This window comes from Prinia subflava, chromosome 1 (assembly GCF_021018805.1).
Source record: "Prinia subflava isolate CZ2003 ecotype Zambia chromosome 1, Cam_Psub_1.2, whole genome shotgun sequence".
In the NCBI taxonomy this organism is placed as follows: Eukaryota; Metazoa; Chordata; class Aves; order Passeriformes; family Cisticolidae; genus Prinia; species Prinia subflava.
In genome coordinates this window covers 47,488,715-47,507,321 of record NC_086247.1, presented here as the reverse complement: position 1 = coordinate 47,507,321, position 18,607 = coordinate 47,488,715, and the positions used below count along the sequence as shown (strand labels likewise).

The 18,607-nt window shown below is 36.4% G+C and overlaps 1 protein-coding gene across 4 annotated transcripts in view; it reads left to right on the top strand.

The window, feature by feature from the left end:
* Window positions 1-16,269, top strand: part of RBBP8 (RB binding protein 8, endonuclease) — a 45,039-nt gene extending 28,770 nt beyond the window's left edge. For all 4 annotated transcript variants that reach the window (XM_063395506.1, XM_063395489.1, XM_063395481.1 and 1 more), the window contains 12 exons: window positions 1,152-1,253; window positions 1,944-2,041; window positions 2,672-2,799; window positions 3,746-4,628; window positions 4,713-4,839; window positions 6,708-6,808; window positions 7,199-7,313; window positions 8,209-8,361; window positions 8,961-9,030; window positions 9,979-10,075; window positions 13,636-13,777; window positions 15,675-16,269. In XM_063395506.1, coding sequence (XP_063251576.1) covers window positions 1,152-1,253; window positions 1,944-2,041; window positions 2,672-2,799; window positions 3,746-4,628; window positions 4,713-4,839; window positions 6,708-6,808; window positions 7,199-7,313; window positions 8,209-8,361; window positions 8,961-9,030; window positions 9,979-10,075; window positions 13,636-13,777; window positions 15,675-15,772 — 2,114 coding nt within the window. In that variant the 3' untranslated portion in view covers window positions 15,773-16,269. The remainder of the gene's footprint in view (window positions 1-1,151; window positions 1,254-1,943; window positions 2,042-2,671; window positions 2,800-3,745; window positions 4,629-4,712; window positions 4,840-6,707; window positions 6,809-7,198; window positions 7,314-8,208; window positions 8,362-8,960; window positions 9,031-9,978; window positions 10,076-13,635; window positions 13,778-15,674) is intronic.
* Window positions 16,270-18,607: the final 2,338 nt, after the last annotated feature.

Below are 18,607 nucleotides of genomic sequence, written 5' to 3'. Positions count from 1 at the left end.
CAGTTTTCCAGCCTGTATTTCTTCTCTTCCGTGCAAATTGGCTGGAAAAGCATCTGTTCAGGTTTGACTTGTGCATGCAGCAATGTCACCACCTAGTGGAGAAGTGAAACAGATGTTTTGCCACATTCTGAAATCATTCTGCAACTGTAGTAATTTTACTGAAACTGGTAGATATCGGCATGATCTCTCTTGGTCTGTATCCTACACTGTTTGCATTTGTTTTGAGTCTTAAGTTTAGAAGTATTGTGTGAATTTCATTTCCAGACTGTGTTCTGTAGTGTCATAGAAATAACTCTAAAATATTTTGTCTTCAAGAAGTATTTTTGTGAAATAAGGCACTTTGTGCTTGTATTATATTGATGCACAGGAAATATCATCCAGGTCAATTTATCTTGTGGCATTAAAAACCGGTATTTTAAGTATTAATACATGTAAAGATTAGTCTTGACTAAAAGCCTCTTCCCAACAATAAAAATAGGATAACTATGAAATGAAAAGGGTGAGCTGGTTATTCATGCCCTTTATTTTGCATTTGAATTTTTTAGTGCTGTGAGTAGTTTCTCCTTTCTAAGCATACCTATCTGTCTCCATATGCTGTATTAAAAATCGAGCTACTAAAGGAATCCAAAGTTAATTATGTAAGAAATGGTGTAAATACCTATCATAGTTATTGTCTGTGAAAAGCTATTGGTCATCAAGGTAGAAAGGACTACATGGCAAATGTTTGTCATAATTCAGATCTTGGGTTTTTCACCTTTTTATTACCTTAGCTGATGTGGAACATTGTTGCCTTGCAGGGTTTACTCTTCAATAGTTTCATTGCTCTATTAACAGGTCAAATGCAGCTTGAATAACTATTTTTATGTGGTCAGACTAGATGGCAGTGTAATTTTGTTAGTATTGTTTTAGGGCTGACTGGCTGAGATCATATTTGTGAGAAAAATGATAAATATAAAATATTTATCATTTTATTTTTATTCTGATTTATCACTGTCACATATTACCAGATGTGCCTGGATTGCTGGATCTACTGACATATTAAATCTCACATTCAAGTGCTTTTAAGATCAGGGTCATTGTCTGTAGCTACACAAAATTATCACAACAGAATACTTAATTTCACCCTATGAAAATGTTTCCACATCTCCTAGAGTATGGAAAAATTCCACTCTTTTCCACACAAGTGAACACTCACCATGGAGGAGAGATACTAGTGGCAGATACCTGTGATCCACAACTGTCCCCTGTGCCAAGTAAGTGTATTAATAGATTTAGTTTTAATTTCATTCAAAATCAGGCAAAAATATTGTAAAACTGAGGTTTCATCTCTTTAACCTTTTTTTAACATAGCAACCTAATAAAGTGCAAGCCTTTCTAAATTCTTTAATGACTGTGAGAATCAGCATGGAATTATTCGTGCAAATAAGAGTTATGGTGACTGCTGTCCTTGTACTTTCCAATCTTATTATCTTGCCCCAGTTTAATGAACTGAATAATGTTAAACCCCTCAAAGAAGGGAAACTCATCTATTTGTTTTCCTAAAAACAACCCGTGAAAAATAATGGCGACTGTCAGGAAATATGCAAGACAAGCATTGTATTATAAATATACACTGTCTCTGTTCTCCATGGTTTTGTCAGACTGTTTGTGCCCTGGACTGGAAGTGTGAAAAGCAACTTTTACACTGATTTTTAAGTTTGGGGAGCTGTATTCAAATTGGACACATATTTCTCTGTGCTGATAGAACAGTCTGTTCTCATTGGAAATTCTTTTGCCACTTACCACTTCCTGATACAGTTTTTATCTGACAGAGATGAAACTATTTCCATAAATGAGTTTTAATTTGTGATTTTTTTAGTTCTGTGTTTCTGCCATCTCTATTAGTAGAGCAAGATGCAATAATGCATATGCAACTTTTTGTGATCTTCTTTCTACTCACAAAGGTAAACCAAGGGTGGGAGGACACCCTGTTCCAAAGCCATCTTTTAACTTGGCTGCAGTTGTCGCAGAAACCATTGGACTTAGTGTTGAAGAGGAACCTGTAAGTATTCCCAAATTTCTCAGATAACCAGCTTTTTGGGCCAGTTATTTTCAAAAACAGTATTTCTCTCTTTTGCATTAAAATTCTGCAAAAATATTCTGAGCTCCAGTAAGCTCACTTAGGTTTGCTTTTGCTTAGTCTTTACTGACCTGCTTTAGCTAGAAGAGATATAACTGTGCTGACCTGTCTGGGGGGTTTGAGGAGGAGGGTAGAAACATGGTTCCTCTTTTCTAGTTTTGTTAGTGCAGTGATCCGAATCCTTGGGTCTGCTAAATTCCCTTTGTACAGTAATAAAATCTAAGACATTGAAAAATATTTCTTGGCAATGAGACTGGTTGGTGACTCAGGTGAGATTATTTGATGGTTTTGGTTAGTAACTACCATGAAAATTACAGTAAGCAGAATATTTTTGTGAGTATGCATGTGAATGCTTTTTTTCAGTTTCCATAAGATTTCTTTAAAGCTGCTGGTCTAAATTTCATCTCTTAGCTTTTATTATTTTTCAGAGTTTTGAATGTTTCAATTTGAATGGGTCTTCAGAGTATTTATGAACGAACCAAGCATATTTCTAATTTTAAATCCAATATCTTCTCACACCTTTTTTCTTTGTTTTGCTTCACCGCTTGCAAGGAGTCCCAGAGTGTCCTGAATCTTCCCCTCACTAATACGGTTATGAGCCAGGCCTCAGAGAGCGTGCAGTCTGAAGACTCAAGAAAACATCCAGCTTCTGAATCAAGAAATGATGACAACAATTTAGGGTGTGTTTCCTCTCAGGTGTAATAATATTGTTTTAAGCAAGTTTATAGAAATCTGAGTCTTCATAGAATTTCAAACCTTGCGGCATTTTGCTTTTAAGGTACAGAAATGGAAATAAGTATTTTTGTATCAGATGGATTTCTTTCAAGTAAATAACATGAGAAGCAAAGAAACTGATAGAATGCAAGACTGCAGACTTTTACTTAATTCACAGACTTCTGGTTTGGGCTTCTTGTGTACACAATCCCTTCTTTTCTAACTTCTCATTATTGCAAGGTATCTTCTGAGGCCCATAACCCTGTGGATAGTGGGCCTGGAGCTGGACTGCAAGAAGGATCCTATTGCTCTGATTAGGTGTCAAACCAATTGACTGTTGCCCTTCCCACTCCCCTCAGGATATTGTGGTCTAAACTGAATCCTTTTTTTGTCCCTATTTGTCGTCTTGAATGTATGTTTTGTTGATGACATGTAAAAAAACAGTACCTGAAAGGAGCTTGCACTTTTTTCCTTCACTTGCAGAAGCTTTGCAAATCTGTTGTGGTTTTAAGATCTATACAGGAACCTAAATAGGCTCCTATAGCAACCATTCTCACTTTGTTCCTTTCCATTGCACTGACAGATAGGGAGTCCTTGGATAGAGGAAATACTTAGGCAGGTTTAACTCTGTCCTTGGTTCTCAGTTGAACGTGGAACAGAGTTTCACACCACACACCAAAATGAAGGACTTAATCTGTATTTTGTTTGCCTTCTACAGCTCTTAAGTGCAGCAGTACCTATCCCTAGAATAGATTAATTTTTAATTAATAGGTTTTCCTTCTGTTTTCAGTTAATACAAGCAGCTCACACATCTTTAAAGCGGATCAGCAATAGGAAACTTTATATATTTTTTTAATATCACTTTCTCCCATCTGTACACCAGAAAAATCTCTCATGTCTCATTGTATTCAGTATTTCAGATCCATCTCATATCACTCCACCACATGATGGCTGGGATTCTCGGGTAGCTTCTCCTGTATTTGGAACTTCTAGCAGCATGAAGAACAACTCAAGTACAGTTCATGCTCCTTGTGTTTTAGATTCAGGATTGAAGCCTCATCTCAAAACCAACCTCTTCAACAATCCATCCAATTCCAGATCTCATAAAAGTAGATCAAAATCTGAAGATGTTGCTTTTGTTGCGCCGCTGAATCTTGGGACAGAAATCAACTCAGTTATCAGCCAGGCCTGTGCCCATAGACAAATGATTGTGAAGAGGAATTCTAATGAGGCTGTAACCTGTGTTGGAAACACCTGCACAGCTAAAAACGAGGTGATCCAGAGTGATGTCCTTCCTGTGTACCAGAAGCAGCTGGAAGGCAGGTGTGCTAAGAGAAAGAAAGCTGAAGATGACCATGCAGTTAGCTGTGAGAAAGCATTCAGCAAAGAGAACTCTGTGCTCTTGCGATCCGACATTCAGCAGGTGAATGGGGAGCATGCGGGTGATAAACCCTTGGATCTGTCTGATCGCTTCTCTGGAGCCCGTGGTCAAGAGAAAAAACAAGGAGCTGAGGAGACATATAAAAATAGACTGAAGCAAGTGACCCTGCGTGACATTTTTTCACACATAGGGAAGACCATTCCTGAAGGTTCATCATCCATTCAAAATGCCAGCAATGAGAGCTGTTTGTTTCGCAGAGATTTACAAAAGGAATCCTATGTACAAGAGGCAATGCTGGGAAAAACATTCCCTGACAGGAAAAACCAGATCCCAGTGAAAGAAGAAGTTCCTCCCTTCAAATTTGCACCACTGCCAAGTTCTGCAGATACAGAGGAACTTTTTGATGATGTAAAGGTATGCTTTTCTGACTCCTTTTCTTCTCCTTTGAAGTAATTTATTTAAGTTTTGGGAAATAGTAAAATTGCAATATGTTGTTAGGTTGCCAGTGGCCATGTACCAAATAGAAAGAAAACAAGGACAGGACATGGAGAGTCTGAACCAGCATCTGTACTTCAGCCAAACCCTTGTAGACTATCAAAAACTAAAGCACAGCAAAATGAGCAAGGTAACTTGATGAAAATGTTCCTTTTCCTGCCTTCCTACCCCCTCAGCCTGTCCTGTGATTGAATAGAATTTTTCATTTTTTCCTTTCTTCCACTTTTATCTCTTCATTCTGCTCCTAACTCAGTCACATTCTATTTGGGATTTCTGAAGATCACCCCCAAAATTTACAAGTCTTTGTCTTCCTGGCATACTTTTGCCACTGTATAGTAAATATATCATTAGTATTCAGGTGTACATTCAACAGGCTAGGAATCTTGTTCTTTCTTGTTTGTTTAGCATTGCTTTTTGTTGCAGTGTAATAAAATCTCATGAAGTTTGAGTTTCAACTATCTATATCAAATACTTTAAAACTACTCAAGTGTAAGCATAAGTAATTTTGTTAATATTTTTCATTATTCCTAATGATCTGGTAAAGAAATATGTACCTTTAGTGATCATGAACACAGGCTGTCATATGTTCTTTCTAGAGCATGTATCTTTTTTCCTCTAAGTGCTCCCAGTTGGAAAACTAACTGAACTAGCATTGTAGAATCAAAGCTCCTGTATTCCTCAGCCAAGCCACTACACTTTATTTAGAAATATTTGCATTATGAATTTCGAAGATACTTGCCAGTAGTTGGTGTGGCCATGTAGCTTGGAATCTAAATATTCTGCTCAGAGAGAAATCAAGAGGCATCTTTGGAACAACAATCAGACACTTTTGTACTCCTTGCTTAGACCTGACACTTGTATTGTCATTGATGTGACTTCAGTAGGGAACCAGCTAGGGAAGAGTCCCTGGACCTGTTTCTTGTGAGCAGAGAAGCACTGGTAGGTAAAGTGATGGTTGGAGGCCCATCTTGAGTATGACAATCACAAAATGATAGAGTTTTCCATTCTCAGAGAAGTAAGAAGCAGGAGGTAGCAGAACTGCTACCTTGAACCTTTGGAGGGCAGACTTTGGCCTGTTTAGGAGACCCAGCTGACAGTCCTCCCTTGGGAGGCGGTCCTGAAGGGCAGAGGAGTCCCAGAAGTCTGGAGACTCTTGAAGAAGAAAAAGGTGTAAGAGCAGGCTGCCCCATGTGCTGCAAGGTGAGCTAATGGGAAGGAAGGCCAGCCTGACTGACAGAGCATTGGCTAGAACTCAGAGATAAAGAGAGTTTATGACCTTTGGAAGAGGGGGTGGGCACCTTCAGGAGAACTACGAGGATGTTGTGAGGTTACATAGGGTGAAAATAAGAATGGCCACAGCCCAAGTAGAACTTAATGTGGCTACTGCCACAAAAGACAATAAACAATATTTCTGTAAATCCATCAGCAACAAAAGGAAGGCTAAGGAGAGAATATCCTTGCTTCATTGAATGTGGGGGAAACATAGGGACAAAGGATGAGGAATAGGCTGAGGTACTTAGTGCATTTTTTGCCCAAGTCTTTATTAGTAAGATGAGTTGTTCTCAGGGTACCCTGCCTCTGAGCTGGAAGACTGGAATAGGGAGCAGAATGAAGCCCCCATAATCCAAGGGGAAATTGTCAGTGACCTCCTGCACCACTTAGACACACACAGGTCTGTGGGGCCAGATGGGATCCACATCAGGGTACTGAGGGAGCTGGCAGAAGTGCTCAGTGAGCCACTTTCCATCATTTATCAGCAGTCCTGGATAACCAGGGAGGGCCCAAATGACTGAAGGTGAGCAAATGTGACACTCATCCACAAGAAGGGCTGGAGTGAGGATCCAGGGAACAGCCTGACCCAGGTGACCAGGGAGGTTATGGAGCAGATCACCTTGAGTGCCATCATAAAGCACATACAGAACAACCAGGGGATCAGATGCTTCTGGCAGAGTTTGATTCTGATTATTTGTCTTTTTTTCTCATATTCTGTGCATACAGACCTGAAAGATAAACCCTCTTTAGAAAACTTCCAGTGGAGCATAGACCCAGGAGCTGACCTTTCACAGTACAAAATGGACATTACTGTGATTGATACAAAGGTGAACTTTTATAATAAGCTGCATGTTCTATGATGTTGAAAAAGCTTGCAAAGTAGTGTCATGAACATTGTTCTGGGCAGATCAAACCCACTTTGTAACAAAATTCTAAATTTGGCTCATTTGATATTTGTTCATGCTACAGTTACCCTAAAACATTTCCACTGTTTAGTTATACTTCATAAACTCAGCAGGCATGTTCTCAGTGTAAAAGTAGACAAAATGGTTATGGGAAAGAAGTCTAATAAGGCTGTAACCTGCAGGAAAAAACATAAATCAGTGTCCAAAAAGAAGTCAGTGACTGCTTTGAGAGTGTTTCAGATACACAGCACTGACACTGACTACACCATTTGCTTCTGGGTGCCATTGTCATGTTTGCATTTTTTTTCCCAGGGTGGTTCTCAGACCAGAGTTGGAGGGGAAGTTGTTGATATGGATTATACATATGTTAGTGACAGTGTGCTATTAAAAATGAAAAATCAAGAGCAAAATCAGGAAAGCAGTCCACGTAAGACTTTTTATTTTCTTCACTTTGGTTTGCTTTTTTGTGGTATGGTGGGGTTTTGGGGGTTTGCTGGAAATTTTTTTTTGTTTGATTTGTTTTTGGAGGAGGAGGAGGAAAGAGTAAAAGGGCACTTTTTTTTCCCCCTGTATGGCTAGGTAGTAGAAAATGGTTTGCAGTAAAAAAGTGGTGATGTATTTTTATCAGTTACACAGATCAGTTCCTAGAGAATTTGTGGTGAGTTTTGAGGTTGTTTTTTTTTTTAACATAGGTTAAAAAAAGACAGGATTTGTACTGAGAGACAGTAGCTATTTCTTTACAGTGCTTAAAGAGCGAAATACTTTAACCATGTAACAGTTCTAATCTCACCTGCAGTGAACAGCTTTGGAAGTTTTCTATATAATCACATCAGACTTTGTATGAGAAGACTAATTGTGTTTTTATTGACATATAAATAGAACTGGTATGTTTAAAATAAATCCAAATGTGTTTATATCATTTTTAACATAGGGTATGTGGTGAATCATGGCTGCAGGGCAGTGACTATTTCCTAGTAAAACCACAAAACATATTTCTTTCTGCTTGGATAAGTCCAGAATTACAACAACAAAAATTTCACATATCCAGTATTAAGGTTAAAAGTACCTCACAGTGATTTAGCATTTAATCAGATTTTAGAAATGGGATCCAAGGTATCTGAAAAATAAATGAGCATTGGCCACATGCAAAAGATTGACAGAGGAGTTGCAGCAAGAATAAAGGTATGGCTGTTTTTGAGTTAATTGGTACTGGAGCAGTAAGTAAATGTTAATTCTTTTGATGCACATTTAGTCAAAATGCAGTTTCTTGACTAAAAACATTGAGACAATGATTGGGATGTTCTTTGTGTTTTTAATAATAGGGGGAGAAATAACAGATATGTTTGATCAGACAACCCATGAAGAATATGAATCCTGCCTACCAGAAGATAGTACTTCTGCATGTGATGAAAAAGAAATTCTCCATGATGAAGAGCAGGATAAGGGAATAACAGCAGCCAGCAAGAAACTAAAGGGTGGGATATAATTTGGTTTTGTCTTTGTTAGCTTACTTAAACTACCAGAGATGATTTGAAATCAGACTCTGTTCTTTAGGAACAAAATTGCCAAATTAACAACCAGTTCTTTTTGCATAAATTTGTGGTAAAGTTAATGACTTGCAAGGACATAACATAAAGCAATATGAATTTTTTTTGGTAGTTCATTTATCACCACATAAATGTGGAATGTGTAGTGGAAGTTGGCACAGCAGCAGAACACCAAAGTGACTCTTTAAAGAAACACCAGGTTTTGGCTACAGTTATTTACTTTCTTTCTTCTCACTGTCCTAGGTTCCACTGAAGATTTTACAGTATTTTGTATTTTAAGCAGCCTTTCTTTTGATCTTCTTGTCTTTTTAGCTTGTCTCACTGCTGTTTTCCTTCTGCTCTAATAATGCTTTTTGATTGCTGATTCTATCAATTCTGTATTATTTTTAGTGTCTATTTGAATCTCATGTCTCAGACTAAAATGTACGTGGCATTTTTATATTTCTTAACAGTTGGGTAATAATTTTAAAGAAGTTTTTGCAGGCAGTCTGTTAACCTTATAATTTGTTTTGCATGTGTATTTACAGAACATGAGGATAAACAAGATAAAGCCAAGCAAAAAGCTTTTGTGGAGCCTTATTTCAAAAGTGACGAGAGGTAATTTAGTTTGTTCTCTATGGGCATTTTAAGGCTGTTTGTATCTTCCCTGTAGGGAACTTGATCCTCCAAAAAATAAATGTGTTTGTGTGTAACAGACTAGCAGTTGAAGATGCAGAGGTAGAAGATGTACTACATTAGATAAAAGACTATATAAAAACTGGTGTAGAGGAAGAAAATGTTGGGATGTCTATTAACATTTGCTGAAGAGAAGAGATTGTCTCTTCTACTTTTTATAATTCTAGTGAATGTGGTGTTTTGTTATCCATATGGTTTCTTACATGTGGTCATGCCTGAATTGATGAGCCAAGAATTTGTGGACTGCTTGTGCAAGTGAAAACCTTTCCTTCTCTGGTGTTTTTGCCCCTTGCTCTCTAGGCAATAAATGGTTGTTCAACAATTGCACCTCTTAGTGCCTCCTCTGCTGCCTTCAAGTATAATCATAATTGGAAGTCTGAATCTTCATTTCATAATGATACCAAGCCCTTCAGTTAACTTACATTTTACCTCAGTGCGTGTTTTCTTTGTACAGGAAAACTTGTTTATTGCTTTGAGAACAGTTAAGTTGAAAAGAACTTACTGATCTTGAATCCCAACATATGTTCCTCTCATGGAAATGATTGCAAGCACAAGTCTGTCTTGAACAAAAATAATCTATAGAAGATTATATATGAATAATTTCTATATAGTAATTATTTTTACACTATGAAAAGCCATAATAATGAGACACACATCTCTGCTTATGTAAAAAGTTCATATTACGTTTGCAAACTGTTTTATTTAGAAAAATTGCTCTATTCAGCTATGAAAGGCAATATGATTTGGGTTTTGTAGATGTTTTCTGAATTATTTTTTTAACTTGACCATACATCGTGTTCTAAACAAATGGAAATTTCCAGTCATGTAGAAGAAATAAAAATACTATGTGAAAACATTTTTGTTTTTCAGAAAGAATACTGTGTTAGATTTTCCTCATATTGAGGTCATTCGAAAAAAAGAAGAAAGAAGAAAATTACTTGGCCACACTTGTAAGGAATGTGAAATAGTAAGTAATGCTTTAAAATTTATCAGTCTTCCATTCTCCTAACTCAAAACAGTCCCTAGGTGCTGAAGTGCTATTTTTAAATACTAATCTGGTTGCATCATCATCATCGTTACCTACAGTAGCTGGGGAATGTTTACCAAAGCTGGATAACCAAGTTTGCAGGTGGTTTGTTTGTTTTTAGTGTAGTAGCTGCATATAGCATGGAAAGACTTGGGTTTGATTTTTTTGTGTGTGCATCTGTATGATAGAAGAGCTTTTTACATTGTGGTTCCAGTAAGATTACTGTTAATTTAAAATACGTTAGCCGGTCAAAGAAATATTACAGGTTTCCAGCTGTGAATCAAAAGCTGTACTGAACTTTACAGGTGCTGAAATAAGTAAGTTCTGTGTCCTGTTGTACCTTTATATAGATAGATCTCATTTTGGTGTGGTTGATTTTTTTCTTTATTTTCTGGGTTAATTTTTTCAGGTAATTGCACCAACATAGGCAAAAATGTGTATATTTATGCAAATGCCTGCAAAAATGTTTAAAATATTTGTTTAAAAGTACCAAATTTTAGTTTTCACATTACACATTCTTTTCCTCCCTTTCTATTCCTAAACTGCTTTCAGATACTTGGTGTAGAGATAAAATATTGACATAATTACGTATGTAATAAGAACATTTTTTATTTGGCCATTAATAGCCTTCATGATCTAATAAATGATGACTCAGTAGAAGTGTGGATTAATGACTGAACAATGGTGGATTTTCTGGAATCTTTCCACTTAATTTCCACATGTATATAGAACCAATATTTTTCGGAGATTCTCCTGCTATTCACTTTATAGTCAAGTGTTATTTACTTAGCTGAAGAAATTTATTAGAGTATGTTTTATTGAAAATATTTTCTGAAAAATAGTTTTGGTAAAACTCATTAAATACAATACTTAATTTTTACAGTCAATTGTAAATACCATTTTAAAAAATATGTTTGATTTAAAGAGTTTTAAAGAAAACAAAACAATGCACAACTTTCAGTCTGTTTCATGGTTCCGGAGCCATGTGTTAAGCATTTTAATTTCCTGTTTCTGTAAGCTACATATCTTCCTTCTGCGAATCCAGTTCTTGTTACTTTCTGACAAGCTGGAGTGATAACTATGGTGTCTGGAAACATTCACAATTCCAGTCTTGTAACAGTAGGTTTCTACATTAAATGCTAGGAAAGTTTGGGTTTGTTGTTGGTTTGGGCTTTTTTGGGCTTTTTTTTTTTAAGTCTACACCTTTCAAGATTAATGTTTTGGAACATTTGGAATGCTTGACTCTGTCAATGCACAATAATGCAACTAGCTTTGAATTAAATGCCTGTGGAAGAAGGGAGTATTGGATAAATCATAAATGATGCTTTAGAAAAGTCTTGGCTTGCTGATTATCCACATGGGTTTGAAAAGCTGCCGAAGTCTAAGGAAATATTTAGGGAGTGGGTAGAGATCAGTAAATTGATTCTGGCTCTGTACTGCAAGTGGTGTGAGTGGGGTCAGTCACTCTGAGATCTGAGATTCAACTTCTGCACGTGCCACAGCAGGCTGATATTAAAGTCCTTTATAAGTGCTTATCTCAAAGCATTGTGGAAGCATCTCATTCACTTTACAGTGTAGAACTTTTGATAAGAAGTCTTGTTTTGGGTTTTTATGACCTTGTGATGCTATCAGAGAAAGATTGTATGCAGAAGTTACTGGTAGCTTGTAAAAGTAACATTTGTTAGTGTGGTTGCTAAGTGTATCTACACTTAAGTGAGTAGCAGAATCACTCAGATGGTTTTATATGCATTTAGATTACAGGAATTATTCTGTAAGTATTTGCTAAACTAATGGGAGGAATTAGTTTTACGGTTTGTTCCCTTTCTGAAACTGCAGATTGTAGAGTTCTATAAACAATTGTTTTACAGGGAAGACAGGATGAGATTGCAGTATCTTCACACATGGAAAAGCCTAGCTTGAATGTTTTGTGTGGATTAAAAATGCTGTGCACAGTGAGATCAATCTAGAAAGCAGCTGAGAGTTCTTTTTGCTGTTTAGCTGACATATGTAATTCTCATTCTCTGTCAACCCTAATAGATTTCTAAACAAGCCAAAGAAGAGAAATTTCTAATTTATTTTTAAAAAATGCTTTTCTTTATTTTTGATCGTTCTTATTTTCTGTTCCTAGTAAACTGTATTGTATTTTTCATTGTTGGATCTATAATTATTCCTTACTAATCATAAATTTTTTAATTAAAAAAATGCAACACACTCCCAACTTCTAGTAGATGAATTTCTAAAATTTCATGCTATTTACAAGACAAAATAAGGAGTACTGTTAATTATCCCTAAATAAAACTCAGCAACATTTGTCTTACACAGACATTATAGAATTCTTATAGTTAATTTTGTTGACTTAACACCTCATTCTTAACTTTTGTCAGTAAAAATTGAATGAGCATACTTTACAATTCCAAGTAGGTTTTCTGAAATCCTGCCAGTAGCTCGGAGCATGAAATAATCTCTGTTGAAGAGGTATCCTGTTCTTTCTCTGATTTCCCCAGTCTAGGTCACTTTCCATCTGATTGAATGAGTTATTAATTCTCATTTGCCTTTTTGAAGGGTAACACTGCCATTTCAGTAGAATTGTTTTACCATTTTCACAAGGGTCAGGTTTCTTGGGTGTCTGTGACTGTTGACTTACCACTTGAGTCAAACAATGCATTCACTTGGAAAATATTTTGACCCTCTATGTGCTCTAAGGTCCAGATTTGTATTTTTAGGAGATACAATTAGAATTACAAATTCAACCAGTAGAAAACTGTGTGGAAAAAATATACCCTAACTTTCTATTATGCTACTCAGGGGAGCACCCAGCAAAAAGGTTTGGTGAGAGTATCTACTTTTCTCATTGCAGCCCCCAGTACAGCTGATGGGGGTGAAAGAGTACAGCCAATTTACTGTAGAGAATGCTCAGATGGCAGATAATTTCTGACATCCTAGTGTCAGTCAGCTACTTTAACTAACTCTTTATTTACTTCTAATTTGAGGGTAAGTAAGTAGGAAGCATTTTGACTTAAGTTTACAGTTACTACTGTAAATTTGGACACTGGAAATAATTCTGCAGCATGGGCTTTGTAGTGGGGTTTTTTTCCCTTTTTTTTTAATTTGTAAATGCAAGCTGACACTTAATAAATTTAAAAATTCCAATCTCTTTCAACACCTGTGCTAGTTAGCTTTGTAAAATCAGTCAGTAAGTTGTTGACATAAGTAATTGTACACATGCCTAAACCTTGTTACTTACGGTATGTTAAAAGATAGAAGGTTAACAAATTTGCCACGATAAAGTCATACTTAGTCTGTAAATTCAGGAAGCTTTTAGAATAATTGCCAGGTGTTTATCACTTGGATAATGAATCTCTACTCTGGCTGCCCTCACCATTGTTTTTAGATAACTGTGTTAATAAACACAATGATGGATAATGTCAATGGTGTAAAGCAGTTGCTCTATTATTTATGAATTTGTTAACTGGGATTTTTCCCCCCCCCCTTACATTCAGTATTATGCAGACATTCCAGAAGAAGAGAGAGAGAAGAAACTAGCTTCCTGTTCAAGACACAGATTTCGCTACATTCCTCCAAGTACTCCTGAAAATTTCTGGGAGGTTGGATTTCCTTCCACCCAAACCTGTGTGGAAAGAGGTTTGTGCAAAAAAAAAAAAAAAGAAAAAGCTTGATATGCACTTTTTTTTTTTCTCCCTGAAATTATCTCTAGTTCATATAGCAGCCTTCCTTACCCAGCCCTGTTGAGGTCTGTTTATCAGCAGCCATTATTTTTAATAAATATTGTCTGATTTTACCAGTTCCTGTAATACTAAGAAAGGAATATAAGGAGAATTTCTTGGTGCTTAGATAGAGAAGGCAGAAATAATTGGGATTTTCATAGAACTCAATGTAAATATGTAAATATTTCTGACCGTAAGCAAGAATTGGATTTTCAGAGGCAAAGGCCAAGAAGTTGTACTTACTTAGGTGAGACAGGCAGCACTATTGATGTCCTTTGTCAGTGTTTTTCGAGCTTTGTAATACCAGATGATAATGGAAATGCTGCAGCTAAGGTGTAGTTTGACAGTTTCTTATACATATACCCTGCTTGTTAGTGACAATGAAAAGATGTGTTTGGTTTGGGGTTTTTTCTTAAACTAATCTTCATATAGAAGTTTGTTCTTTCTAAATAATTTTTCAAAATGCTAGAGCCTGGTGTAAAAATGAGTATTTACAAATTATGTTAAAACAAGGTGAGTTTGTAGTGTACTCTATGTACAATTCAGAAGTGATGAAATGCTGGGGTGAGGGGCCCTATAGGAACCCTCTGAGTTACTTATATCTTTACTTGTGTGGTAGCTGTGAAACATTCATCTTTGCTTTTATCTGTTCTTGTAACAGTGTCAGGTCAGGCATAGGAAAATGTAGCCAGAGTTGTGTGTGTGCAGTACCATCCTTAATCTTTCAGAACAGGGAGTAACTGTTCATAACTTGATTTTTATGAACCATATATCTTGTTACTACCAATGTGGAAGCTGCTTGCAGCCTCATTAAAGTTAGCTTCTTGCCTATATCCTTTTTCTGCTGGAGTAAGAGCTGTCCAGATGTTAATGGTCCTCAGCAGCATATCAGAGGCAGACTTTAGATCAGCCCTCCTGTGGAATAGAAAATATTTTATAGCAATACTAAAACACAAGAGAGAGTTGCCACAATGAGCAATTGTACTTGCCACTCTAAAGTAGAGGGCTATAACATAGGTATTTTCTACTCCTTGTTGGTATCTTGAACAACACAAACATCTGTGTTTGTTTTTTGGGTTTTTTAAATAACTGAGTTATGTAGACAGAATTTTCTAACTTTGAAGTAGAAATCTACTTCTCTGGTTTTGGTGGACGTTGTTGCTGATAAACAGTAAGGAACTGACAAGAGCCAGGTGCTAAAACTGACTTGCATAAAATGTCTGTTCACTGTCAGTGTTAGCCAAGTTGAGCACGTTAGAGAAATTTTCTATACACTCCTTATCGGAGAGCTTTCAAGGTGTGTTTGATCCATAGGCTCATGTTTGGCTTTTTCCAGTCTTTAATAAATCTAGGTGCTCTTAAAATAGAGGGAGGTACTGTTTAAACCTACAAAACACATGTGCCTGAAGTTTCCTCTATATGACTAGGATTTACATTTTTAAAGTGATTTTTATTAGTAAATTGAATTAGCAGTTCTTGCAAACTTTGTTACTCTTATGTAAAATCCTTGGTAGAAAGAAAATGAAAAGTTCAGTTTTGTTTTGAATAGATGAACAGTTCATAGTTTCCATTCTGTTCTTCATTGTCAACACTCTGTATTTCATTACTGTGCAGTCACCTACTAGAAAGCAGCTGAGTATTTTAATGAATGATATTTGCACACTGGGATCTCAAAACTTTGATGTGAAGTCAGAACCAGTTGCCTCAAAAGGAAGAAAAAATACAAGTTATTTTTTGAGGCTAAATGTATTTTAAAGTTAAAGTTATGCCTGTTTTTATATTATATTTCTCATCTGAGATTTATTCTTTTCAAGGCTACATTAAAGAGGATCTTGCTCCCTGTCAACGTCCAAAAAGGCGGCAGCCTTATGCTGTAATGTTTTCTCCAAAAGGCAAAGAGCAGAAGACATAAAGGATGGGGAAGTAAGGAGTGCCAGCCTGAAGTGTATCTTTCCTGTCTGTAGATATTTATAGTTAATATAAACCTGAAATAAAGAACTGTGTTTCCCACAATGATAGATAAATGGTTTAATTGAATATATAAGTTTTATAAAATTCATTTGCAAGTCTGATGTATCAGGAAACAACACTATTTAATGTATGTTTGTTTCATATTGTGTTAATACATTTTGTATTCGTTTTTTGCACCTGTCAGACAAGTGTCCTACTTCTTTTTCTTTAAGACCAGCAGCTGAAATTCCAGCACTCTGCCTGAACTTTGTGTCAGTGAGTAACTGCTTTGAAGTCACTGAAATCAGTTGTTCTTGCAAGGGTAAATGTCTGTCAATGGGAACAGAAATTACAATTTTCTTGGATGCTTTTATTTTGCTCTGGATTTTCTTGTATTTTTTTTCTCTTGTTGCAAAAATGGTTATATCTACTTGGAATAAAGCTGTTTTAAATATGGAATGTGTCTACTGTTCATAGTTTGGAGGTGTGAAAACCAGGAAGTCCAAGTATCTTTCTTCAATTCTGGTGTTAAATGTATAGCACCATGTTTTCTTCAGTGTTTAAATTAAAATATCCAATATTCCTTTTATTTTTTCCTTGAAATCTCTTTGCATATATGTCTCTCATTTATTGAAAGAGATAAGCATTTTTATTTCTAAATTTGGGTGACAGCTCTGCCCAGAGTTCTCCTAAGTGGACAGCAATAGTCATCACCTAGATTACAAAGGATTCTCCAGAGGTATTGTAAATTAATCTTTTCTAGCTGGGATAAATTTCCATACTTGCATTAGGAAAGTAAGATCATATAGTATCAGAGACAGGGTAATACCTACATAGGTAGGCAAATCAAAGATCACCGTAAGATCCGTAGCAGTAAAGAAGCTACAGAGTTGGGTTCAACCAGTGAGAACTCTTAAAAAGAGATCATAAAGCAACCAACTATTGAAATGCCTTAGGTAAAAATAAAATAATAGAAAGTACAGATACATCTGGGGGGTTATCTGTAGATATTTATATATAAAAATGTATCAATAATTTCTATTCTTGTACTTTATGTGTGAGTGTGAAAATATATTTATAAACTTGGTGGACAGAACCATTTAAATTCAGCTGTATTTATATAGGGATGGTGGCGGGTTCTGCTGGTGGAGAGGTTGTAGCATAGACCCAAGAACAAATGTGATCAATTGAGCTGTAACACTAAGGGACACAAAATCCTTTTAGGCTGAAATTACAGGCCTTGCAGAAAAGTAGAAGAAGGTATAACAGTAGGCACTGTCCCCATCCTACCTGCTTAATTGGTTTACTTGCTTCAGCATTTCACAGGGACATATCCTAAGGAATGCCAAAGGCATAAAGCCAAATAACAATGAAAGTCTTTAGTCATTTCCATATGTACTAATACATGCTGACAATAAATTTTTACAACGCTGTAAAATCATTTCTTGGAGCAGGCAAAGACCCCATGCCAAAGTAAGTCTGGTCTCCTGAATTTTTTTTTTTTTTAATTGAAAAAAAAAATTAACAGGTGCTGCTAAAAAGTGGAATTCATGCAGGTGTCTTGAAAATTGTTTTAGAAAAGCTCTTACATGCTCTGAATAAATATTTATCCATTAAAAAAGTTTTTAACTAGAAAGGGTAGAAGACTGCTTTTAACTAGGGAGAGCCTTTACACAGTAGAAGCTCTGTCCATCAAAAGAAAAGTGGAAGCACATTGCAATTTATCAAATGTAAATTTTGCTATGAAGTAGGCTGTTTGAGAAAGTTTCTGAAAGAAATAACTATAAATCCTATTTTAAGAACTATCAGAACAAACTTTATCAGTAAAAGTGAAAGGTAAAGTAAAAGATCAAACAATAATGGGAACGTTTAAAGGTAAGATGACAAGAAAAGATGGGATTTTGCAAGTGCCTGGGAACCTTTCTTTGCAGGATGGGTGGGCAGAGCTGTTGGCAACTGAAATGGCAGAAAAGGTCAATGATGAGGGTGTTGGCAAATGGACAGGACTGGAGTCTGCTCCCATGGGTTGGAAGGTAAGATGAAACTGCTTAGTCCCTCACTACAGCATGGGACATGACACTCAAACCATCTGCGGTGGTCAAGGAGAACAAAGTAACAATTCTGCCTTGAGGCTCTAGAAAAGATCCCAAGGAGATCAGTGGGCCTGCAGCTGATGAGTTTTACAGAGTCATGGGAACTGGGCTAATTAATAGGAGTATAACAAACAAGATTTTCAGACCTTTATAAATACCATATAAATAAAAGATGACACTTTTTACAGCTGCTGTTCTGATGGCCTTTGAAGGTGTCAAAGTATGATTTATCTGACAGCTCACAACTTGTCATTGTGCAAAAGAAGTTCTTTCCTAGAGGATGCCTGTTTAAAGCTACATGACACATTACAGTGGGGTTCTGCTGAGTACCATTTTATTCAGCCTATTTGTGTTCTGAGAAAGGGTGGAGGGTTAAAAGTCTGTTAAAGTATTCACTGAGCAAGTGGAACTGGGATGTAGGAGAGGGAGGAAATTGCAGAGCAGAACCCCTTCACACAGAAGAAGGGATGTGATGGATGCTGATAAAGTCATGAAGTGTGGAAATAGCAAGGATTGCTGTCCAAGGGCAGCAGGTTTAGTTACAAGAAGAAAGGAGCAGATTGTGTCTATGAGGATATTACTGCTCCACTAGAGGACAGTAAGGAACTGCTTTTGAGCTTGAAACTGTGTAAGAATTACTCTTTCTTACCCTTTGATAGTTGGCCAAATTTAAAAATTTAAATTAATTTTAAACTTGTAGCTCT